The 26,326-nt window shown below is 42.0% G+C and overlaps 1 protein-coding gene across 10 annotated transcripts in view; it reads left to right on the top strand.

Moving 5' to 3' along the window:
* The window catches only part of LOC124136961 (phospholipid-transporting ATPase ID-like), a 132,276-nt gene that overhangs the window by 48,183 nt on the left and 57,767 nt on the right, over positions 1-26,326 (top strand). For all 10 annotated transcript variants that reach the window (XR_007222896.1, XR_007222895.1, XR_007222898.1 and 7 more), the window contains exons 3-4: positions 1,379-1,419; positions 23,773-23,831. Coding sequence is in view for 6 of the 10 variants with exons in the window: in XM_048402536.1 (XP_048258493.1) it covers positions 1,386-1,419; positions 23,773-23,831 (93 nt within the window). In the remaining 4 variants the exon portion in view is untranslated. The remainder of the gene's footprint in view (positions 1-1,378; positions 1,420-23,772; positions 23,832-26,326) is intronic.

Below are 26,326 nucleotides of genomic sequence, written 5' to 3'. Positions count from 1 at the left end.
CATTTTCAAGGTCACAGCGGGCAAATCTGCTTTTAGAGTTGGAAAACGGTGTTGCCGCGATATCTCAAGAACTAAACACTGGATTGTCTTCATATTTGGAACTATGGTGTATATACAGACACCGCAGACACCAGTCGGTTTTGGTGACCTTGATCCCATTTTCAAGGTCACAGCAGACAAATCTGCTTTTAGAGTTGGAAAACGGTGTTGCCGCGATATCTCAAGAACTAAACACTGGATTGTCTTCATATTTGGAACTATAGTGTATATACAGACACCGCATACACCTGTCAGATTTGGTGACCTTGACCCCATTTTCAAGGTCACAGCAGGCAAATCTGCTTTTGGAGTTAGAAAACGGTGTTGCCGCGATATCTCAAGAACTAAACACTGGATTGTCTTCATATTTGGAACTATGGTGTATATACAGACACCGCAGACACCAGTCGGTTTTGGTGACCTTGACCCCATTTTCAAGGTCACAGCAGGTAAATCTGCTTTTGGAGTTAGAAAACGGTGTTGCCGCGATATCTCAAGAACTAATCGCTGGATTGTCTTCATATTTGGAACTATAGTGTATATACAGACACCGCATACACCTGTCAGATTTGGTGACCTTGACCCCATTTTCAAGGTCACAGCAGGCAAATCTGTTTTTGGAGTTGGAAAACGGTGTTGCCACAATATCTCAAGAACTAATCGCTGGATTGTCTTCATATTTGGTACTATGGTGTACAGGCGGGGGATATTTCGTCACTCTGTGACAAATACTTGTTACTATTGAACTGCTGTTATTTGTGTCATTTGACTTTCTCACTGATCAAAATATGGAACTCATATGGACCAACATGCCCCACCTTCTTCTCAGCGTTAGAAATTGGCACGAGTCCTGTAGTCCTTACCAAACTGCCTAACAGTAAAGGTATCCTAAGGACTAGTAGAAATTGGCCCATTTTAAGGGTTTTGCTACATGTTGTCATTATAAGGACTAGTAGACAAAAGCTGTTAGTTTCTAACCCTGCTTCTGATTATCATTATGCCCAGCTTCAACAACACAGTTGCCCAGTCTAATGGCAGGGGAACTATTGTAAAGCACACTGCAGCAAAGCAAGCCAAACACCGATGGCAAAAAAAGAGACAGGAAGACAACATAGAACATTAAATTAAATCTCTGGATACACCAGAAATGTCAGATTCCTGTTTTTGCGTCCAAGTGTATCTTCTGTCGTGTCACTTATTGTGGTTATGAGAGAACTAATGACACCAGGCTGACTTTAGTGTGACAACGAGATAAGTGACAAATCCTTACTAAATATAGAAAAGTTGATGGCACCATCATCTCATACTGGTGAGTAATTGTCTGCTACTGTTGTTGCAGATTCACCATGAAGCCATGCTGGAAGAAAGAACGGCCCCCGGGTAAGTACTCCACTCACTAAACTGTGTTTGTTTTCATTACTTGATTCTCCTATGACTGGTATGAGCATCATGCTGACCCGAGAAGGTGTCTTTCTAATTTTGATGCGTCAGTGACAAAAATGATGTCCAATGCATTTCCTTATTTGGACTTGTGCCAATGTTCCCGTGGTCTTTTTCAGGTGAACAATTGCCTTGCTTTTGCATGTGTTTGTGAGGAATATCACCTTTTGGCCAACACCTGATGTCATCACTTTTTGATAGTGATTCATAAACACATGCCCATGATATAGTCATCATAGTTAAGGAAATGGTTTTGTTATTGTATTTACAACAAGTAATAAAGGGCTGTGCAAAAACATACAAGGAAAAGATATTTTAAGGGATGGTTCATGGTCCAAGCAGTTCAGATATGACATTCATTTCCTACAAGAGTCAATATTTCGGATAGATTTCCATCATGTTTTAGTTATTGGAAGCTGTGACCCATACAGAAAGTTTGATTTTTCCTGGGTACAGAAATTCTGCGTGTATGAAATATTTGCATTTTAACATATTCTACCCAACAAAAGTTTCTTGCTTGGGAAAACTAAAATGAGGATTGGTTGGTTACAATGTATGGCTGAGAGTGTTTTGTATCTTGTGGGTTCTATCAAGAGGTGACTGCAATGAGGATTGGTTGGTTACAATGTGTGGCCTCCAGGTGGAGAGTGTTTTGTACCTAGTAGGTTCTGGCAGTATCAAGAGCTGACTGCAATGAGGATTGGTTGGTTACAATGTGTGGCCTCCAGGTGGAGAGTGTTATTGTACCTTGTGGGTTCTGGAAGTGTCAAGAGCTGACTGCAATGAGGATTGGTTGGTTACAATGTGTGGCCTCCAGGTGGAGAGTGTTTTGTACCTAGTGGGTTCTGGAAGTGTCAAGAGCTGACTGCAATGAGGATTGGTTGGTTACAATGTTGGCCTCCAGGTGGAGAGTGTTTTGTACCTTGTGGGTTCTGGCAGTGTCAAGAGCTGGCTGCAGTGAGGATTGGTTGGTTACAATGTGTGGCCTCCAGGTGGAGAGTGTTTTGTACCTAGTAGGTTCTGGCAGTATCAAGAGCTGACTGCAATGAGGATTGGTTGGTTACAATGTGTGGCCTCCAGGTGGAGAGTGTTATTGTACCTTGTGGGTTCTGGAAGTGTCAAGAGCTGACTGCAATGAGGATTGGTTGGTTACAATGTGTGGCCTCCAGGTGGAGAGTGTTTTGTACCTAGTGGGTTCTGGAAGTGTCAAGAGCTGGCTGCAGTGAGGATTGGTTGGTTACAATGTGTGGCCTCCAGGTGGAGAGTGTTTTGTACCTAGTGGGTTCTGGCAGTGTCAAGAGCTGGCTGCAGTGAGGATTGGTTGGTTACAATGTGTGGCCTCCAGGTGGAGAGTGTTATTGTACCTTGTGGGTTCTGGCAGTATCAAGAGCTGGCTGCAGTGAGGATTGGTTGGTTACAATGTGTGGCCTCCAGGTGGAGAGTGTTATTGTACCTTGTTGGTTCTGGAAGTGTCAAGAGCTGACTGCAATGAGGATTGGTTGGTTACAATGTGTGGTCTCCAGGTGGAGAGTGCTATTATACCTTGTGGGTTCTGGCAGTATCAAGAGCTGGCTGCAGTGAGGATTGGTTGGTTACAATGTGTGGCCTCCAGGTGGAGAGTGTTATTGTACCTTGTGGGTTCTGGAAGTGTCAAGAGCTGACTGCAATGAGGATCGGTTGGTTACAATGTGTGGCCTCCAGGTGGAGAGTGTTATTGTACCTTGTGGGTTCTGGCAGTATCAAGAGCTGGCTGCAATGAGGATTGGTTGGTTACAATGTGTGGCCTTAAGGTTGAGAGTTTTTTGTACCTTGTGGGTTCTGGAAGTGTCAAGAGCTGACTGCAATGAGGATCGGTTGGTTACAATGTGTGGCCTCCAGGTGGAGAGTGTTATTGTACCTTGTGGGTTCTGGCAGTATCAAGAGCTGGCTGCAATGAGGATTGGTTGGTTACAATGTGTGGCCTCCAGGTGGAGAGTGTTATTGTACCTTGTGGGTTCTGGCAGTATCAAGAGCTGGCTGCAATGAGGATTGGTTGGTTACAATGTGTGGCCTTAAGGTTGAGAGTTTTTTGTACCTTGTGGGTTCTGGAAGTGTCAAGAGCTGACTGCAATGAGGATCGGTTGGTTACAATGTGTGGCCTCCAGGTGGAGAGTGTTATTGTACCTTGTGGGTTCTGGCAGTATCAAGAGCTGGCTGCAATGAGGATTGGTTGGTTACAATGTGTGGCCTTAAGGTTGAGAGTTTTTTGTACCTTGTGGGTTCTGGAAGTGTCAAGAGCTGACTGCAATGAGGATTGGTTGGTTACAATGTGTGGCCTCCAGGTGGAGAGTGTTATTGTACCTTGTGGGTTCTGGCAGTATCAAGAGCTGGCTGCAATGAGGATTGGTTGGTTACATTGTGTGGCCTTAAGGTTGAGAGTTTTTTGTACCTTGTGGGTTCTGGAAGTGTCAAGAGCTGACTGCAGTGAGGATTGGTTGGTTACAATGTGTGGCCTTAAGGTTGAGAGTGCTATTTTACCCGGTAGATTCTGGCAGAACAATCTACAATATCTTTGATTTATAAAGAAATCTATCCTGACCGACTTTCCTCTGCTTGTAGTCGGTGTTTTGCATCTATAAATATGCTCTCTTCCTACAATAGCTATGAGGAAAACTATAACATGAAGAAATGAAAACAAAACAAGGATAAGACTACAGAAATTACTGACATTTGGTAACCTGGTTGAGTAGGTAGATATTGACATTGTTTCTGCTGTCCAGTATGCAGTATTGATTCAGTGCTGTCTGCCCTCAGTGAACCTTGTATCCTATAGAACCAGCAGTTCCCATTCGATACTTGCCTTTCCTTCCTTTGTGTCACAAGACAAAAAAAAACACAATGAGGCAAAAATCAAAGTTGACACCAGTAGAAGGTTGACTGAGGCCTTCCATTTCCCTTGCGCAACGTATCACTGCTCAATAAAGATAGGACTTTAACCGTAACAACAGGAAAAGTCCAGCAGGATTTCAATGTTACTTTATCAAGCCAAGGAGTAAAGCTCCATCATTGATCGGAGCCCTGCTGCTGTTTTTCAGATCATAGTTTTCTACGGGTCTCCCCCTGCCGAAGCGTGATGGAGCATGTGGTGTTTGTGATGTGAAAGGGTTGTATCCCTGGTTGTGGGTTGTATCCCTGGTTGAGGGTGCCATCAACAGGGGAGTACTGCAACACTGATCCCTCATGGCAGATGCAAGGGTTAGGTTAGACGTGGCAGGGTGTTTCAGCAGGCCCTGCGTTCTGTCCTGGTCCTGACAGTTTAATCAGTTCCCATGGCAGCTTGGTGTTGAGGTACTGTAATTACAGGTCAGCCTGTACCACCAGCCCCGGGATCACAGTGAGGGAAGTAGTTAATTGTGGGAGTGTATTGTACACAGATAGGGTAAATTGGCCCAGGAAGGTGGACTGCTTTGTTTCAATTGGCTCTTTATACTTCACCCAAATTATGTCCGAACCGACGTTGGCCATCTGGAGTGAAGGGCTGTGTGAGATTGAATTGATGTCTCTGATGCCATTTAGACAACCATGTTATGGGGGACCCACATTGGATTTCCTTTCAAAGCATATTCATCTAAAGTTCAGTAAGGTTTTCATGAGAAACATAGATATTTTCCCCCATTCACTCATGTAATTTGATTATTTCTGGCGTATGGCCTGCTTGAAAGATGTTATCCAAGTTTCTGTTCAACCGATCTTTATCTGTCACTAATAACATTCAGACAGAGGCCATATCAAATCGGCCAAGTTTTTCAAGGAGAGGCTATCTGAACGAACACTGCATTGCGTTTATGTACAGTGTGTTGAGAAGATTAGCAACCCTGCAGAATCCTTCGATTGGATGAAGTCAGCTGGCCTGAAAAGTGAAACAGAAGGCTGTCAGTTTGCAGCTCAGGACCAGTCATTTCCCACTCGAAACTGTCAATGTGTGATTTTTCATCAAAATGTAAATATGAAATGTAGAATATGCAATGAATTTAATGAGACTGTCCAACACATTGTCAGTGTATGCCCAGCTTTGGCACAAACACAGTATCTTAAACGACATGTTGCCATGCTTGTGGTTTTGAGAGAGGTCCATCAGTGGTACGACCCAGAAAATGGAAAATGATAACTAAAATATTCTTTAGAATAGGCCTGTATACAGCCTTAGACCTATCCAGGCCAACAAACCTGATCTTGTCCTTTTTTTTCATAAATCCAATGAAACCATTTTTATCATTGCATTCTGTCCCTTTTGATACAAATGTGATTGACAAGATTCAGGAAAAACATGGTAAATATGCCGAACCTCGCTTTCAAAATGTCATGTTTGCATCCCAAGAATGAATTTGTCTGACTCCCCATTGTTCTTGGTGCCTAAGTCTGTTGACTGACATTGGGAGAGTACCCAGGCTGTCAGGAATACAGCCCTTCTGACAATCTGGGTAATGCAGAAGGCTGCAGTGTTTGGGAGTCTTCACATTTTCTGTAAAGCTCTGGATGGGTTCGACTAGTAGTGCTTCCTCGGAGAAGTCCCATTCGAAGTCTAGGCTTCATGTAGAGGGGGCAAGAGCCCTGAGCTGATGATGAGCCTAACCAGCCTGGCTGTGCCAGGATCACCAAAACCCTCTTTGCTGCATTTTATATTTTCATCTGCAAATATTAATAATAACGGTAGGAAGGACAACAGAGGGAGATCAGTTTGAAAATGAGTTGTTGAAAAATAGGTGGTCTGATTATGCGAAGATTTGATGTCTTAAAGCAACGCATTCCATTTGATGGCTGCTGCATTTTGAAAGGATCTCTTTCCATATGTAGAGGATTTTATAAGTGGTACAGACATAAGCATCTTGTCGTGAGATCCAAGCACTGCTTCGTTTTAGTAGTTTACTCTCCCTTGGGATTCCAGGGCAGAAAAGGTGTGTATTATTTATGATTCTTTATCAGAAGTTGACATTTTGTTGTCCATAAAATAAAAAGGAAGTGCAGACGGGTGAGAATGTTGGATTTGACACGTGATTTCCAGTGTTGTGTTTATGTCATCTCTATTCACACATTGTATATGCTTGGTATTGTTTTTTAGCAATGAGTATTCAGTATTCTCTGACTTTATGCACACATCAAACATTTGTATCAGAAAACCAGCTTGACATACCTGTGAAAGTATTCAAATTAAATTGACCGTGAGAGACCAGGAGAAACATTTGTCATTGTTTTAGAGAAAGTAGAATTTCATCTTCCCCCTTGGCCTCAGCACCGCTCTCCCACGAGCTGAGTGTTTATAGCCAAAGAAATAGTTGTCTTATTGATTATGTCTCTTTTTCTTCTCACGGCTTGTACCATTGCATGCAGATTCCTGGCCTCCGGTCGAGTAAATCGTCTTTGTAGCTTGAGCTGCTATGCTTATGACATGATCAGGGGCTTTCAGATCTTTATCATCATTAGAAAGTCCTCAGTTAGCCCTGTGACATGAACAAAGGTCAGAGTGGCAACACCACCACCTTCAGTGAGTGGGTAGTAAGTTCTTTATGTGACTTGCTCTACAACCCCTGGGATAAGATGCTAACCCCTTGGCAGTGCTGTTATTGAGCTGGGAAGACCATTTTTAGTTCAAAACATCGGCACCAGTTCTATATTCTGTGTCACTTGTAGCAGTAACTTGGTCTCGGGAGTGTTGTTAAACCCTCAGAGTTGATGCCAAAGCTTACGTTGGTAACATTTGTTTGAGATGCAACTCTTGAAGCGCTTTTTCAAGATGATGGATGAGGGCCATGTAGACTTGTTTTCTGGATTATGTGATGCTTTCGTGTCTGTCAGTTATTGAACCTTGAGCTATTTGATCCTGAAGACAGGATACTGACCGTTGGCGCCTGTTTCAGATACTGTGAAAAAAATGGTTTCTGGAGAATGTGGAGACGCTTTTATTCCAGCAGGTGATGTTAAACCATGACTAACCCTCTTACTGTTTGAGGAAACATTCTTCAATTCAGACCATTTTTACCTGTCCTCTTTCCTGTAAAAATTTGCTTCTTAAACCCTGTTCACACAGTGATGCATGTCCGGTGATCAGATCGATTACTTGACGACATGAGGATTATTTGACACTATCACACCTTGAGCCATCCAGCTCTCTTTTGGCTGGAAGCTGTTCCTATCTTTGTGTTGGTCTGTATCTTGTGGAGGATGGTGGAGATGTCATGTTGCAGCACCACCAAAATCTTTGCAGAGGGATTTGGTAAGTAGTGTCAGTACACTCGTAATTGTTTGTGTGAGATTGAGGATTCATGGTTATTATAAACCATCAACAGATGTTGTTGTTGTTGTTTTTGTTGTTTAACTCCGCTCTCAGCAATATTCCAGCTATATGATGGCGGTCTGTAAGTAATCAAGTCTGGACCAGACAATCCAGTGATTGACATCATGAGCATCGATCATGCCATTGGGCATGTTGGGATACAATGACATGCATCAACCAAGTCAGTGAGCCTGACCACCCGATCCCTTTTCCTATTACGACAAGTATAGTCATTTCATCAACAGATGACCAGAACTTTGGGTTGTTATTGAAAATAAAAATATTGATGTAAAGTTATGATGTGTCTCTTGATTCTGCTTCAAACACAAAATTTGATTATGTTTCAATCAGTGATCAACCAGGTATGAAATGTTCTGGAAGCTTTATGCCACCATCATTTCAGCTATCGTATTTCAAAGTAATTGGAGATTGCATGTAATATGAAATAACGATGCTTTCATCACCTCATTTGCTATGGATACATGTTCAGGGCGTGCCAGTGTTGTTAGTGCAGTGTTCTTCAGGACTGTTGTGCAATTCATGGCTTGTGTGGTAGCAGATGTGATCTGACACCATTAGACAGGCCATCCTGCACCCTGCAGCTAGACAGGCCATTGTGCACCCAGCAGCTGTGATCTAACCCACACTAAACAGGCCATTGTGCACACTGCAGCTGTGATCTGACCCCACTAAACAGGCCATTGTGTACCCTGCAGCTGTGATCTGACCCACACTAAACAGGCCATTGTGCACACTGCAGCTGTGATCTGACCCCACTAAACAGGCCATTGTGCACCCAGCAGCTGTGATCTGACCCACACTAAACAGGCCATTGTGCACCCAGCAGCTGTGATCTGACCCCCACTAAACAGGCCATTGTACACACTGCAGCTGTGATCTGACCCCACTAAACAGGCCATTGTGCACCCAGCAGCTGTGATCTGACCCCCACTAAACAGGCCATTGTGCACACTGCAGCTGTGATCTGACCCACACTAAACAGGCCATTGTACACACTGCAGCTGTGATCTGACCCACACTAAACAGGCCATTGTTCACACTGCAGCTGTGATCTGACCCCACTAAACAGGCCATTGTGCACCCAGCAGCTGTGATCTGACCCACACTAAACAGGCCATTGTGCACACTGCAGCTGTGATCTGCCCCCACTAAATAGGCCATTGTGTACCCAGCAGCTGTGATCTGACCCACACTAAACAGGCCATTGTGCACTGCAGCTGTGACCTGACTCCCACTAAACAGGCCATTGTGTACCCTGCAGCTTTGGTCTGACCCCACTAAACAGGCCATTGTGCACCCTGCAGCTGTGATCTCTTGACTTTTTATCATGTTGTAGTTTGACATGCTATGGCTTTTGTGTAAATGTTGTACAAGTGGCCCAGTCGAGGACTCTCCATTAACTATGGAGAGTTGCATCCCGTAGCCATGCCAGGATCTGCTGGTCATCATGTTCGAAATAAGCGCCTGCCCGTAAGCTCATGGCAGGCGCCTGTAGTTTCAAATATGTATGGGTCCTCATGACCTGCAGTAAATTTGCATGGTGATTTATTTGTCACAGTATGCTGCAGGGCTTTTGTTCAAATGAGGGCCTGAAGAGTTTCGTCAGGGCCTGCAACTTGTAATGTTGGTAGGCCTGATGGCCGCCTGGTTCTTTTTTTTGTTTCAAACACTGCTGGTCATGGGTTCTGAGTTTCTGTTTCCTCCAGATTATTCCACTTCCCACATTACGTTGCATGCTGGGATATAACTGACATGCTCTTCAAAACAATGTGAAGCCCACCTTGTCTGCTTTTAATATTACTTACTGAGGATTTTAAACAGATTTGGCCATAATAGCTCCCTGTATCATAAAATATACATAACTTAATTTGTCATCATGACTTGTATCCAACTCAGTCAGAGCCCAGCTTCATTGTTTTGTCCTCGGCAAGTTTTAGTGGATTATCCCACTGACCAGATGAGGATTTCATACTGACCACCATTTAAATATGATGACCACTGATAGATCCATCGCGTAATACTATGGTGTTAATTAGTTGTGAGTCCATGAAGAACGTATTCATTCATATGTTAATTCCTACAGTCATGATGAAGCGGATCTCTCTCTGTAATGCCCATGAAGACTCGGGTTAGAATAGGTCATCAGCAACCTACGCTTGCTGTAAAAGGCGACTATGCTTGTCGTGAGAGGCGACTAACGGCATGTCATCATATCCCAATTGTGTGGATCGATGCTCATGATGTCAATCACTGGATTGTCTGGTCCACTCGACTATGTACAGAACGCCGTCATATTGCTGAAATATTGCTGAGTGTGGCGTTAAACAACAAACAAACGAACAAATTCTATGCAGGGTCAGTGTTCGATGACAGGTATGATGTAGCTATTTGAGAAAAGCTATCTGGTTACTTAACTTTTGTATATGACAGTGGTTTGGCTTAAAGGGAAAAGTTTAAACATAAGTATGCAGTGTGCTGAATGGTTCTGTAGCCCAGTGGTGATTCCTGCCTCACAATGCTGGTTGAAAGCAGCGACATAAACGCCACGTCTTCCACCAAGAAAGAATGGAAGGCCTGTCAACTTTTGAGAAACTGCAGGGAGCACAAATTTGCCCTGATGTGGCCAATTACACTCTATATGTAAACAGGGGACACAGTGGCCCAGTCGTCTAACTCACTCACTCACTATATGTAAACAAGACACAAGTTCTTGTCTGATGAGGATACTGTATTGCCATACTCTACAGGTGCTAAGAATTCCATTACTGCTTTATATTTTTCAAATTTTAATTTTTCCCTAAAGAATTCATTGCAGTTTTAGAAAAATGATCAATGATCAAATATATATATACAAATGTATATGTGTACAGCGCTTAGCATCAATGATCAATGATAACTATTCTATAAACTTACATAGTTACATGTAGCATTGTTTTATGATTAATGTATATAAGTTATTTGATTAGGATATGCACTTTGACTGAATATATTCTTATTATGAAGTTTCATTATTATCAGATGTGTAGCCAACAGGCCTGGTTGTTCTGCGATGTACCTCAGCAGCCATATGTAAAAACACATAAACAGCAATAACTCTGCCCCTAAGTGCCAGTATTTTTCCGCTAATGAACTGCAATTTGGTACACATGTAGTTTGTCATTGACTTCTAAACATATTGTACGATTTTGATTTACTGTGATATTTGACCCTGACTTGACCTGACATGAGATCATGCCCCTATAGCTATATATATCCCTATACTTATATACTGACTAAACATCCTCTCCCAAATTGCCGCACTAAAGTACTCATGGAAATGGAAAAAAACTGTTTTTGCTGGATTTAATAATCGACACAAAGCATTACGTAGATGTAAATACGAAATAACAAAACAACTGGAAAAGTACTAGTCTGGATTTGCTAGTTTTATCTCAGTGCTCAATACAAAATGTACTTTACAGGAGGTAATTTGTAGGCACTTTCAAAATTCAAAAATAAAACTAAGTCCAAATTGACATGGCAGAAACAGGCTATAGGCATTATGCAAATTAGCCTTGGAAAAAAGTAAAAAAATAACAGCTATGTTTATGTACATAATAATAATGACATGTAAGTTGTTTGAGAAGGGAATATGTTACTTTTACGTTCTGATATTTTGACGATAATTCACTATCCCACAATGCCACTCACAAATCACTAACCACTGACAAATCACATGCACGTGGGTTTCAAGCACCTGTTTTCACCTGTCGTCAAGGTGTCATAGGTCATGGACATTCACCTTGATCTACTAACACCTGGTTATGCTCAGTTTCACAATAGTCTGTTTTGTTCATATTTCTACACACTTTTACGTGTAAAAAGACATAAAAACCTTTGATACGCTGTATTTGTGCCAAGGCCCAATTAGTACTAATTGAGTTGTTTGAATATTTATATATTTTGTATATTAACTGCATTTATTTAAAATCTGAGATCGATAAAAGTTTTTTTCCATTTCCGTGAGTACTTTAGTGCAATTATGTGTTGCCTACTAACTCAGATTACTTTTGTTTGTTCGTTGTTTAACTCCACACTCAGCAGTATTCCAGCTATATGACAGCGGTCTGTTAATAATCGAGTCTGGACAAGACAATCCAGTGATTGACATCTTGAGCATCCACGCAATTGGGATGCGATGACATGCATCGAGCAAGTCTTTGTTTTTATTGAGATGTTATGCTGGGTGGAACTTGAGAATTGTCCCCAGTCACCGGCTGAGAGGCTCTGGGCCACATGACCACTTATCTATAATTGTATGTGGCAGAGGAATGGAATGTTTAGAACCCCAAGTGGGAAGCTGATGAGGCTGCTGAATGGACTTGGTGACATGGTTGATGGCTTGTCATGGTAACCTGAGGACCACATGGATCATTACTCACAATGTGTATCAATGGCTTGTCTGGTTCAGATGAACTATTTACAGACCTCCGTCGATCAGCTGGAATATTGCTGACTGTGGCGTTAAACAATGAACTATGGTGCTGCCACCTATCGGCAGTGAACCATGTTTTCATCTTCTAGCCATATTCGACCAAGCTGTAAATGGTGCCCTTGCACCTTTGTCATACAGCGCTTGGAGTTATGGGGACATTTGGGAATGTCTTTAAAATACTGTCATATTTTAGCAAACAAATCTGATATCATTCACAAGACCATGAAAGTTTGACAACCTTTTATCTGCAGGCGACGGATTAATTCCTTTGGTCAGATTGCCATCATCCACCAGGCCTTCATTAGCATTAGGCTGTCTAATTTGGACAGTAGAGGATTTTCTTGTTGATTCAAGAGAGCCTTGCATGTACTGGAACCTACTTCTTGGACAGTGGGGAGATTTGTTTCACGTCCACTACACTGAACTGAAATGTCTCCAGGATAGGTGACAAAGAAAGACATGTCCTTATCATGGAACATAGGAATAGATGTTGGCAGGTCTTTCCTGTGTGCACATCTGGAGGGGATGCAACACCTGGGGATCAGGTGGACTCTAGTGGTGCATCCCATACTGCAGCAGACGTCTGTTGTCCACCAGGTGCTGGACACTGAAGGAGGGTCTGTCTCCACATTGACAGGTCATGACAGAAGTGTGTGGACGATTGTCTAAATGGGCAAAACATAGAGACTTTGATGTCAGATGGATGTAGAACTGGCTGTTTTGTGTTTGATAAAACTGCTCTGTTGTGTGAAGATGTGTGTTGTGTTTATAAAACTACCCTGTTGTGTGAAGATGTGTGTTGTGTTTATAAAACTGCCCTGTTGTGTGAAGATGTGTGTTGTGTTTATAAAACTGCCCTGTTGTGTGAAGATGTGTGTTGTGTTTATAAAACTGCCCTGTTGTGTGAAGATGTGTGTTGTGTTTATAAAACTGCCCTGTTGTGTGAAGATGTGTGTTGTGTTTATAAAACTACCCTGTTGTGTGAAGATGTGTGTTGTGTTTATAAAACTGCCCTGTTGTGTGAAGATGTGTGTTGTGTTTATAAAACTGCCCTGTTGTGTGAAGATGTGAGTTGTGTGTTTTAAAGCTACCCTGTCGTGTGAATATGTGTGTTGTGTGTTTTAAAGCTGCCCTGTCATGAGTAGATGTGTATTGTGTGTTTTAAAGCTGCCCTGTCATGAGTAGATGTGTGTTGTGTGTTTTAAAGCTGCCCTGTCATGGGAGATGTGTATTGTGTTTTGTAAAGCTGTCCTGTCGTGTGAAGATGTGTGTTGTGTTAATAAAGCTGCCCTGTTGTGTGAAGATATGTGTTGTGTGTTTTGTAAAGTTGTCCTGTCGTATGAAGATGTGTTGTGTGTTTTAAAGCTGCCCTGTCGTGTGAAGATGTGTGTTGTGTGTTTTGTAAAGCTGTCCTGTCGTATGAAGATGTGTTGTGTGTTTTAAAGCTGCCCTGTCATGAGTAGATGTGTATTGTGTTTTGTAAAGCAGCCCTGTTGTGTGAAGATGTGTGTTGTGTTTTGTAAAGCTGTCCTGTCATGAGTAGATGTGTATTGTGTGTTTTAAAGCTGTCCTGTCATGAGTAGATGTGTATTGTGTGTTTTAAAGCTGTCCTGTCATGAGTAGATGTGTATTGTGTGTTTTAAAGCTGCCCTGTCATGAGTAGATGTGTATTGTGTGTTTTAAAGCTGCCCTGTCATGAGCAGATGTGTATTGTGTGTTTTAAAGCTGCCCTGTCATGAGCAGATGTGTATTGTGTTTTGTAAGGCTGCCCTGTCATGAGCAGATGTGTATTGTGTGTTTTAAAGCTGTCCTGTCATGAGTAGATGTGTATTGTGTGTTTTAAACCTGCCCTGTCATGAGTAGATGTGTATTGTGTGTTTTAAAGCTGCCCTGTCATGAGCAGATGTGTATTGTGTGTTTTAAAGCTGCCCTGTCATGAGTAGATGTGTATTGTGTGTTTTAAAGCTGCCCTGTCATGAGTAGATGTGTATTGTGTGTTTTAAAGCTGTCCTGTCATGAGCAGATGTGTATTGTGTGTTTTAAAGCTGCCCTGTCATGAGCAGATGTGTATTGTGTTTTGTAAGGCTGCCCTGTCATGAGCAGATGTGTATTGTGTGTTTTAAAGCTGCCCTGTCATGAGTAGATGTGTATTGTGTTTTAAAGCTGCCCTGTCATGAGCAGATGTGTATTGTGTTTTGTAAGGCTGCCCTGTCATGAGCAGATGTGTATTGTGTGTTTTAAAGCTGTCCTGTCATGAGTAGATGTGTATTGTGTGTTTTAAAGCTGTCCTGTCATGAGCAGATGTGTATTGTGTGTTTTAAAGCTGTCCTGTCATGAGTAGATGTGTATTGTGTTTTGTAAGGCTGCCCTGTCATGTGAAGATGTGTATAGTGTTGTGTTGTGTTTTGTAAAGCTGCCTTATTTTGTAAAGATGTGTGTTGTGTGACAGTGTCTGCAGTGTGAAGCTATCTGCTAGTGTTGCATAAGCATAAGCTGTAGTGTGACCCAGTCTTTAATAAGAAACTGTCTGTAGCAGCCTCTAAGTGTTATTTCCCTGTGTTATAAGTACTATTCATTTCAGTAGAAACTGAATATTAAGTCAATATTGCATAATTAGAATAAGATCCATCATTGACTGAAGTGTTACTTTCAAACAGGTCACACAAAGTGGTATGTGCTATTAGTTTCTGTCCTTGAACTGCACCCTACATTCAGGGCAGGATCATTACACTAGCAGTGTTCAGCTAATTATAGAGAATGTTATAGCCAACTAAGGTGCTTCCAGTGGGCCTCAAGGACTGATGCCACCATCCCTTGCATAAAAATATGCAAGGAAAACCCTGAATGATAATTATACCCATCTCGTGTTAGCAGTTTACCATTTCCTATGCAATTAGTCTACAAATTGCCAAGTAAAAATCAAGTCATTTTCATTAAGTAGGAAGTACCTAATGGAAAATGTGATAATTTATTCATCAACACCTCATGGTTTCTTCGGTTGAATGTCGAACATTCTGAAAGAAAGTGCGATTTCATGAACTTTTCAGTGGAAAAGAAAATCGATTTGTTGAAGCTCTCCTATCCTATCCTGGCTGGGATCCTGAAATATTCAACATGGTCAAATTACTAACTCTACTGTGTCAGGCTTGGCAGCCAGGTACCAACTTCCTTCCTATCAAACTTTAATCAACACCAGCTCAGTCAACTTGGAATTTTGTCTGACTGTAGTGGTGATCAGTGCACTGAAGTCACTCTCTCAGCCCTACTCTTGTCAGTTGCACATTTGTTCAAGACAGAGGTACTGTATGATGTGACATTATGAGCTTCATGTCAGGGGGACAAGAGTCAATATGATAGGGGGATTAGCAAACAGCTCATTGGAGGGGAGGGAAATGCAGGAGAGGAGGTGAAGGGGGGAGGGGGATTTATCTAAGGCACCACAATTCACTGGGCATCACTTGGCTTAGAAATGCAAGTTTCAGCCTGATTAATATGATCCTATGTTATTCTGCACCATACCTGTGCTGCCACACACACTGGACCCATCAACTCGTCATTGGCTTCTCACTGGCTCCATCAACTCCTCCCTAGCTCCATCCACTCACTGTCTCCAACCGCTCCTCCCTGACTCCATCCACTCCTCACTGGCTCCATCCAGTCCCGACTGGCTCTGTCCACTAGTAACTGGCCCTATCCACTCCTCACTGGCTCGATCTGCTACTCCCTGGCTCCTTCCACTCCTCACTGGCTCCATCAACTACTCCCTGGCTCCATCCACTCCTCCCTGGCTCCATCCACTCCTCCCTGGCTCCATCCATTCCTCACTGGCTCGATCTGCTACTCCCTGGCTCCTTCCACTCCTCACTGGCTCCATCAACTCCTCCCTGGCTCCATCCACTCCTCCCTGGCTCCATCCACTCCTCCCTGGCTCCATCCACTCCTCACTGGCTCGATCTGCTACTCCCTGGCTCCATCCACTCCTCCCTGGCTCCATCCACTCCTCCCTGGCTCCATCCACTCCTCACTGGCTCGATCTGCTACTCCCTGGCTCCATCCACTCCTCCCTGGCTCCATCCACTCCTCACTGGCTTGATCTGCTACTCCCTGGCTCCTCTTCTCACTGGCTCCATCCAGTCCTCACTGGCTCCATCCAGTCCTCACTGGCTCCATCCACTCCTCACTGGCTCCATCCAGTCCTCCCTGCCTCCATCCACTACCCACTCACACACCCCTGTGGGGCTAGAATAGGTCCTCATCTCCTTGTAAGAGGTGTTTGAATGGATTGGGACTTGGTTGATGACATGGTTGAGAGCCTGTCATTTTACCCTGACACTGTGGATTGTTGCTCATCATATCAATCACTGGATTTTCTGATTTTTTTTACAGGCTGCCATCAAAGAGCTGGAATAATGTGTGACTTTAAATATGAAAAATATTATAAAAAAGGAATCACTAATTTTAGTTTGTTATAACAGTAGTTTGTTAACTGCATATATACAGCATATAAACAGCAAATGGACGGGACCAAATTACAGTGCGTTATATTCGTCAGTTCCTTATAAGTGTGTTCGTTATAAACATAGTTTACTGTATATATGTTTACTTTGTCATACGCTCATTGCAGTATCTTTTCTGGCTAGTTTTAAAGCAGACTATCATCAGTGTTTCACTCCATTAGTTAAGCAGATCAAATATCAAGCTAGATGCATTCAAAACATAGGGAGTATTACTCAAGGTTGAGGTTAGTCATACAGGGATTAATGGTGATTGATGGGTGCATGGTATGTTTGTTTGAACATTTTTTTGTGCATGATTCAGATGTTATCAACACACCAGCCAGCCAAAAGGATACATGAGCCAAAGAACCAATACACGATCCTGACACTGAATGTAATGCAGCAAAAATAGGTCCTTTCTGAAAACAATTATATTTCGTCATGTTTTAAGCATGGTTGATGATGAACCATCTTAATGCATATTAACATATTTTATTGTAGTTATATTATTGGGTAATTCTTAACCGAATCACCGGTAGATTCCGAGAAACGTGTGCACAGCTGATTGTTGCTTCCGGCTTAGTTTACGAGACAATACACACAGTAATCTTAATCTCTGCATATAAAACAATGCTTATCAGAACAGAAAATACAATTTAATTGGTAAATCATCATGTCTAGTGATGTTTTATTTCAAATTTTTATTGACCAAGTTTAATTGTTATGATGTGTTCGTTTTTCTGAATTCGCCGAAGGATTGTGATGTAAGATGTTTTTTTGCGGAAGGCAAACACGTTTTTATTGCAAACATAGGGACTGGGTATGCGCTGGTGACATACTTTATTCCGATTCGCTTTATAGGAGGGGTATATAAATAAGCATTGATTTTAAAGGCTTGTACAGGAAGGGGTTGCCTTATATGAGGGTCGCCTTATATGCGGGGTCACTTATATGCGGGGTCGCCTTATATGCGGGGTCGCTTTATAGATGGTGATATATGGTATATTTACAACCCCTGTATAGCAATACATATGATATATTACATTACAAGATACATTGGTGTAAAAACATTTGAAAAATAACCAGTTTATGCAGATTCTGTAGTATTTTCTGGTTGGCTATGAAACACACAGTGCCCTCTAAGCTATATGTTCATGCATTACAATTGCCCATCTTCCGTCTCTGAAATTTGTAAACAAATGTTTTTGGGTTGTGTCTCACCTGCAAAAGGAAGAATATGATCTCATGAAATAATAAGTACTGTACCGGGATACGATTGGTATTGCATCCATAGTGTTTGAATACGTATTGTATTGCGAGCCCACTGTCATTATACCTGTAGTCACTACTACATTCCACTAAGGGAGCGGTGGTGTAGCCCTGTGGTTAAGTGGGGGTGGTAAACACCTGGGTTCAGTTCTTCACAGGCATACAGTATGTGAAGTCTTGGTGTCCCCCTTGTTGATGAGACTGGAATCTTGAAGCATCATTAAACCTCACTCATTCACTGATTTCTCAATGCACGAAGAAGGATGAGTGCCCTCTTTGGCCCACTGGATCTGCAGGATTTATGAAATGAGAAAATAAGATTATTATATAAGTATCAGACGTGTACGTTCATATAAATGAGAGTTGGACTTGGTCCATTTCAATAGTTGTGTGTACTTATGACGACACTTTGTGTATAATCCAAGCTAAAATCTTTCCAAAAGGCTAATTTTAAGGGTTTTGGGTCGATTATTTCTAATATTTAAATATGAACAAATCTGGGACCCAAGATGATTTTCTTGGGACCTGTGATAAAATCAGTACAAACGTGGTATTTGTGTCAGAATTACTCCTAGTTTGATTATGCCTTGAAAGTCCTTTCTCTCATTTGTGACGTACGTGTGTATTTGATCATTTCAGACGTAAAACCCATTCCAAGTGTCTGATAGTTTCCTACCAATACTTGTAATATTCTTTGGTGTTGTAAGTCCCCAGGCATACTGGAACACAACTGATGGCCATAGATACTGTTCACCAGTGAAGCAGCCATCTTTACAGGTAGAGATGGAGTCTCTGTGTTCAACAGTTTCCTATTGAATGGGGTTGTTGAACTTCAGGTTTGCACTACAACCAATGATCGATCTTGCTGGAAAAAAAGTGTTTAATCTCCTATAGTTTTCTCCAGCTTGACAAGGAGGCATTGGATGTGTCAATTTCCCTAATTTGTCTGGAACACAGAAGATATATTTATATTGTCAGTGGAATAGGTCCAACATTGAAGGATTGTTTAGTGGGAGGCTGCCTGGTTCACTGCTTGTAGCTGCAGCCAGTGATGTTCCTTTAGTCTTCTCAGCTTCTGCTCTTTTGTCCCTATGACACAGTTCTTGTGTGTTTTGTCATGTTTTAACTTTTACAGTTGAAAAGATAGTGGGAACATTTTAAGCGTATAAGTTTATTATCCCCTGCCCAGCAAAGTTGGTGGGGGATATAGAAACGGGCTCTGTCTTTACGTACGTACGTCCATCCATCACGTTTCATTTCCAGAGCATAACTCAGAAACCGTTCAAAATTTGCAGATCTGTCAGGTACATGCTGAACTGGTGCCTTTTGCTATTTAGAAATTTTAGAATTTTTTATTTTTTACGTTTCCATGGCAACAAGATGGACTTAGATTCCAAACTCTTCTTTTCCACCTCGGTTAAAAAAGGTTAGGGTTTGTTTAGATTTCATAATGTCATAAATTCTGCAACAGGGGCGGGGGATATAGCCACGTTAGTGGCAAACTCTGGTTGCGCTTTGTAGTTAGTAAGGTTGGCAGTATTACCAATATATCAGTAAATTGAGGTTTCTTCTTTCCACCATGCGTATCACAATATGATTTTTTAAGAATCTGTATATAGTGTGATTACAAATGAGCGATTTTACCATGTGTTTAATGTTATATGTTTGACAAATACGCAGAGCATCTGTGCTTGTTTATTGCATGAGTAAACATTATTTTGTACAAACGTCTTGTTTTGTCCCATTTATGAATTTAAATTCATGAAAACGTGTTTCAAGTTGCTTCTGAATTCAAAATTTAGAATTATACAGTATATCATGATATGCATTGCAATATGGCCTTGTGCATCGTAAAATATTGAGATACACTGAAGACCTTCAATACCCATCCCGTTAAAATATTTTAGTTTGACCATATAAGTCAGCATCATGAATGGAAAATATGGCCTACTGTCCTTGCAGGTGCCCCAATGTTGTGTATCCTTGCAGGTGCCACGATGTTGTGTATCCTTGCAGGTGCCTCGATGTTGTGAATCCTTGCAGGTGCCTTGATGTTGTGTATCCTTGCAGGTGCCCCGATGTTGTGTATCCTTGCAGGTGCCCCGATGTTTTGTATCCTTGCAGGTGCCCCGATGTTGTGTATCCTTGCAGGTGCCCCAATGTTGTGTATCCTTGCAGGTGCCCCAATGTTGTGTATCCTTGCAGGTGCCCCAATGTTGTGTATCCTTGCAGGTGCCCCAATGTTGTGTATCCTTGCAGGTGCCCCGATGTTGTGTATCCTTGCAGGTGCCCCGATGTTGTGTATCCTTGCAGGTGCCCCAATGTTGTGTATCCTTGCAGGTGCCCCGATGTTGTGTATCCTTGCAGGTGCCCCAATGTTGTGTATCCTTGCAGGTGCCCCAATGTTGTGTATCCTTGCAGGAGCCACGATGTTGTGTATCCTTGCAGGTGCCTCGATGTTGTGTATCCTTGCAGGTGCCCCGATGTTGTGTATCCTTGCAGGTGCCCCAATGTTGTGTATCCTTGCAGGTGCCCTGATGTTGTGTATCCTTGCAGGTGCCCCAATGTTGTGTATCCTTGCAGGTGCCCCGATGTTGTGTATCCTTGCAGGTGCCCCAATGTTGTGTATCCTTGCAGGTGCCACGATGTTGTGTATCCTTGCAGGTGCCTCGATGTTGTGAATCCTTGCAGGTGCCTTGATGTTGTGTATCCTTGCAGGTGCCCCGATGTTGTGTATCCTTGCAGGTGCCCCGATGTTGTGTATCCTTGCAGGTGCCCCAATGTTGTGTATCCTTGCAGGTGCCCCAATGTTGTGTATCCTTGCAGGTGCCCCAATGTTGTGTATCCTTGCAGGTGCCCCGATGTTGTGTATCCTTGCAGGTGCCCCAATGTTGTGTATCCTTGCAGGTGCCCCTGATATTGTGTATTCTTGCAGGTGCCTCGATGTTGTGTATCCTTGCAGGTGCCCCAATGTTGTGTATCTTTGCAGGTGCATACAAACATGTTGGCATTTTTCAGGATTTGTTTACCTGAATTGTTTTACACTTTGAATCCTTGCCACATTGAGTCTATGTCATCTCAAACTTCAAATTAATTCAGGCAGTGCTTGACATGAACCTTCAATTTTCAAGTTAAACTTGCTATCTTTCAAGTTTTAATTAGAGCTTAAACCTCTTTGCTTGCTTGAAGCCATTCTATATTTTCAACCTTATATTTTAGGCTATGGGAGCTAGAAGTATCAACTGCTTCAATCAGATCAGAAACTGACAACTTATTAAGCTGTACTAGCCCAAATATGGTTTAATAATTTACTCTTTCACATGTGATCTGCTGTCACATTACTACACGAGAACCAGGATAGGGGTAAATACCGGCACATGCTGCATCATGATGAAAGCCTGGACACTGTAGTCCGTGGCAAGATGTATGCTGATCTTCCTTGTGAAGTCTCATTCTGATGACTGATAATGTGCAAGGTGTGTCACAAATACAATTGATGTCTGTGATGAGGACTATCCTGGCCGGTGACATAGAGCCCTTGCCAATTACGTCTCAGGCACATTGATTGAGGGAGCATGGCACCAATACCAATCCCTGCGGGACTCCACTCTGTTTGTCCGGATGCCATGATGGCAGGCGATTGCACAGGCACGCCAGGCTGTTTGACTGTCATTTGTAATCTCATCACATTTGCTGGTTGTGCTATCTCTCGTTATGGTGGGCAATGCTGTTAGCATTTTGTACTGCGGCAATCCTTAGTGCCGTGATATTCATCTTTATATATGGGTCTGCATCTCTTAAGTCTGGCTGATCCCCTGTCCGACGTTCTGATGCTGTTCTGGGTGTGATAACTAGCAGAGTGTTGATAATGTTGTGTAATGCTGGCGATAGTGGCAGGGGTAGGTTGGAGCAGGATTAGGGGACATTTTCTATATTACCGTATTCTTTTGTATCATTTCAGGTACATAAACCTAGAAATTTACGATTTTTGTTTTCACCAAAATTATATTCTAATAAGAGCCCCCTTTTTTTAATTTTGAGAGCGCCCTGGGCGTTTATTACGTTGAATATGGTAATCCGAGTCAGATTGTCTGTACCCTGTAAGGAGTATCATGAACATTTTGGATTCTATATCAGGCTTTTAACATGATGATGATATTGTTGATCTATCTACAGTTGAATGGTATTTTCACAGCGCTAATATATTTTTGACTTGGTCTTCATTGATGGGGGTTTAAGTCATGTGGGAAGAACCATCCCATTTGGTGAGATTGCTTTGTTATTTTGATGTGGTGAAAACATGTCCATGTTGACTGCTCAAGGGTAGAGCTGTGATAACCTCCTGAGTGCATTAGAAAAGAGAGGTGACCCTTGACCCTTGACCCTTGACCCTTTGAACAATAGCCGCCTAGGAAGGCATACAGTATCTGTATTGTTGTTTTACCAATATCGGTGTTTTCATGTTTCTCCACATGTTTGCCACTTTAACCTCTGACCTGTGAAGATTCCGGGGTAGAATAGGTCTTCAGCAACCCATGCTTGCCGTTAAGGGTGACTATGCTTGTCGTAAAAGGCGACTAAAGGGATCGGGTGGACAGGCTCGGTGACTTGGTTGATGCATGTCAAAGATCCCAATTGCATGGATCGATGCTCATGATATTAATCACTGGATTGTCTGGTCCAGACTCGATTATTTACAGAAGGATTTACGTCATATAGCTGGAATATTGCTGAGTGCAGCGTTAAACAACCAACCAACCAACCAACCAACCAACCAACCAACTTTAACTTCCACCAGACCATGGTAGTCAATGAACACTCAATGCCTGTTTGGAAAGTGGTCAATGTAACAAATGTTATATTTGGAATAACACTTTCTTAGTCAAGTACAGATTCTTGTACTCATTTTGGTTGAGTCCCGTCCGGGATTCGAACCCTAATTGCCAGAGTTAGGCACCTAATCGCCAGCACACAAAGTGACCTTAACCACTCGGCCACCGAGGTTTCCACAAAAAAGAAAGTCCGACAACTGGTAGTCTAGGTCAAGTATTTTATGTACCCTTCTGACAAGTGTTGTTTCGAATCCCGGACGTGACTCAACCCAAAAAAGTGCTAGAATCTGTACTTCTCAAAGAAAGTGTTATCCCAAATATAATATTTGTTACATGATATTGAATGTCATAGTGGCAGAAGGTATTTGTGTACTCAGAATGCCTGGAGCCAACAAGTCAACACCAAGACACACAGACAGGCTACAGAACACTGGCATTACTTCGTGTTTTGCAGTCTTCAAATTTAGAGCCATGTGGTATATTCTGTTTCATGATGCCATCGTCCAAACTTCACATTCTTGTGTATAATGTTTTCATAAGGCCATGGAGCAGCACTAAAATATCGATGATGTCACTGAAGATCCCATGGAGACAACACAACTAGGCCTGGGCCCCGTTCCTCAAAGCGATCTTAGCACTACGATGATCGTAAGCCTATGTTAAAGTATGGGCCTTACGACCGCCTTAGTGCTGACATAGCTTTGAGGAACGGGGCCCTGGTCAGCTTGGAGTAGAGGTTGACAACCTGAGATATCTAATAACTCTCTTATGGCTTGAGTCTAGTTAGAATGATTAAATATCCCTGTTTCTCATTCTTACTGTGAGCATTATAGCTTAATGTGTCACTGTTACCGATTAGAAACCTAATCAATCTCAATTTTTGTTTTTCAGAAATTGAAAGAAGAATAAAAGCCAATGACACAGAATACAATGCTCAATTTGAATATGCAGTGAGTACAACATTGAAATGTGCATCTTGTTGGATGTTACTGCCTCTTTTATGTTCCTTAAAAATGTCCATTTCATTATTTTTCAGCGTTAATAATCCCTTCCTTTCAAGTGGAGACTCTATTTGAACCCTGATGGGGCCTGATGGAGAATGTGTCCCCAGTACCCTATTGCTTGTCTAAAGAGGTGCCTAAATTGGAGACCTGTAGGGATTCATGGTTAAAACTGGTCCCCAGCAACCTATACTGGTCTTAAGAGGGAATTATTTTAGTGGACTGGGTTGTCAAGCTCGGTGACTTGGTTGGTGGCTTGTTAACATATCCGCATGGATTATAGCTCATAATATCAATCACTGGTCAAGACTGGGTTATTTACATGCCTCCTTCATTCAGCTTGAATATTGCTGAGTTTTGTGTGAAAGAACAAACACCAATTCACTCTTTTTGAGTGAGTGAGTGGTTTTATTCAGCTTTTGGGGCGGTTGGGTAGCCTAGTGGTTAAAGCATTCGCTCGTTACGCCTAAGACCCAGGTTCGATTCCCGACATGGGTACAATGTGTGAAGCCCATTTCTGGTGTCCCCCGCCGTGATATTGCTGGAATATTGCTAAAAGCGGCGTAAAACCATACTCTCACTCACTCACTCACTCACTCACTCACTCACTCACTCACTCAGCTTTTAGCAACTGCCCCTAGCTCTTTTTGAACATTAATGGTTGGCTACTTTGCAACTGTTTTACATCATATCTTTAGAAAATTTGACAGATATTTAAAATCAGAGCTCAGATGTATTCCCTTTAGTCAGCTTTTCTGTTTCAACACAAAAAAAGATTTTCTGTTTTTTAAGAAGAGAGTGAAAATGGAAAAAAAATGTGAAAATACCACATGTTTTAAGAATATTGACATGTCAGTAACTTTTTTGCATGATGTTATTTATTTGGTTGACTTGGATAATAACTTAATGGCAATCTCAGAACAGAGTTTTCACCACCTGTGCAAACATCACATGTACCTCAGATTCTTTTTAACTCTACTCAGAACATTTTGACATAGATTTTGCGGTAGATAATTGCCATGTCAGAGCAATTGATTGACTGATGTGCCAGTTGCACTGCCCGAGTTGTGATGGAGGAGTGTTTGTTTTTATGCCTCTAGTGAATGGTGTCACTCATTGTCGTGGGAAAAAGCTTCCGTGGCCATGAACAGACTGAAAATGCTCTGTTTGACGGTCCTAGATCCGGCGCATCTGGGGAAATGAACTGTGCAAACTTTTGGAAACAAGATCATGTGACTATTGTACTCGTTCTGATCATGTAAAAATCCAGTTTGAAAGTTCAAATATTTTATTTGCTCTTGAAATGTGTCTTTTTCAACGAGACGAAGGAGATAAATTTAGATGCTCGTTATTAAGCTTGTAGTTATAAAGACCTCAAGTACATTGGAGAATTGTGTTTACAGATATATTTCTCTCCTGCTGTATGAATTTAAACACATGTAGGGGCAGAATTTGTCCCCGGTCCTCCATTATATACAATGCTGACTCAGCGTGTCGTACGACGCTTGCTCAAAAGATGCCACGGGTGGGTCAAGATACGCTCACCTTTTCACGAACAACTGGCATCATTGTAACAACATACCAGCATGCTGACTTGGTTGATGCATGTCATCGATCCCAATTGCGTGGATCGATGCTCATGATGTCAATCACTGGATTAACTCGATTACTTACAGACCGCCATCATATAGCTGGAATATTGCTCAGTGTGGCGTTAAACAACAAACAGACAGACAAAACAATATACCCGTCTACAACTTAGTTGTTACTATGATGAAACGAAACTCGAAAACAAGTATGTGAGAAAGGCTGATTATTAATTGTGTTTCTACGAGAGATGAGCGAGATTAGTTATAGGAGACAAAATGCTGACATGTGCTGGCTTTATGCATCATGATTGTCACACTGGAAAAAGCGGCATCGTGTACAATGTCAGGAATGTTTATCAGTGAATTAACGTTAATTCTCTTTATGTACCGGTAGTATCTAAAATTGCTGATGCATGCAGTCAGACACATAATTATGTGAAACATGAAATAGTGAGGTCGCAGCAGATGTTCTCATAATATAAACCTCAAATTCACAGTTAGCTGTGTTTAGTACAAATTTAGTACCTTTAGTACAAACTGTGCATATTTTATAACCATACAACCTCATCGTTATTTGGTTAGTTGCACTCTGTGAGTATTTTTGTTGTTACATCTCAGGACCCAAGTGACTTATGTCCACTGGTTTAGTTAGGATGCTCTGATTGTGAGTTTGAATCCTGAAATTGACCTTGGAAATTGCTGTCAGAAGCATACCACGGGTTTTGCCAAAATTTTAACCGTCTATGAATCAGTCACTTCAAGCCTTACTCCCACGCTTACATGCTGTAATGGAACTTAAATACTGTTCACAAAGGCATAAACCCATACACGCTAAGTCTCGATGGAACATTGACA

This window comes from Haliotis rufescens, unplaced genomic scaffold (assembly GCF_023055435.1).
Source record: "Haliotis rufescens isolate VD_foot unplaced genomic scaffold, xgHalRufe1.0.p SCAF_1, whole genome shotgun sequence".
NCBI classification, from domain to species: domain Eukaryota; kingdom Metazoa; phylum Mollusca; class Gastropoda; order Lepetellida; family Haliotidae; genus Haliotis; species Haliotis rufescens.
This window is presented reverse-complemented; position numbering and strand designations above follow the sequence as displayed.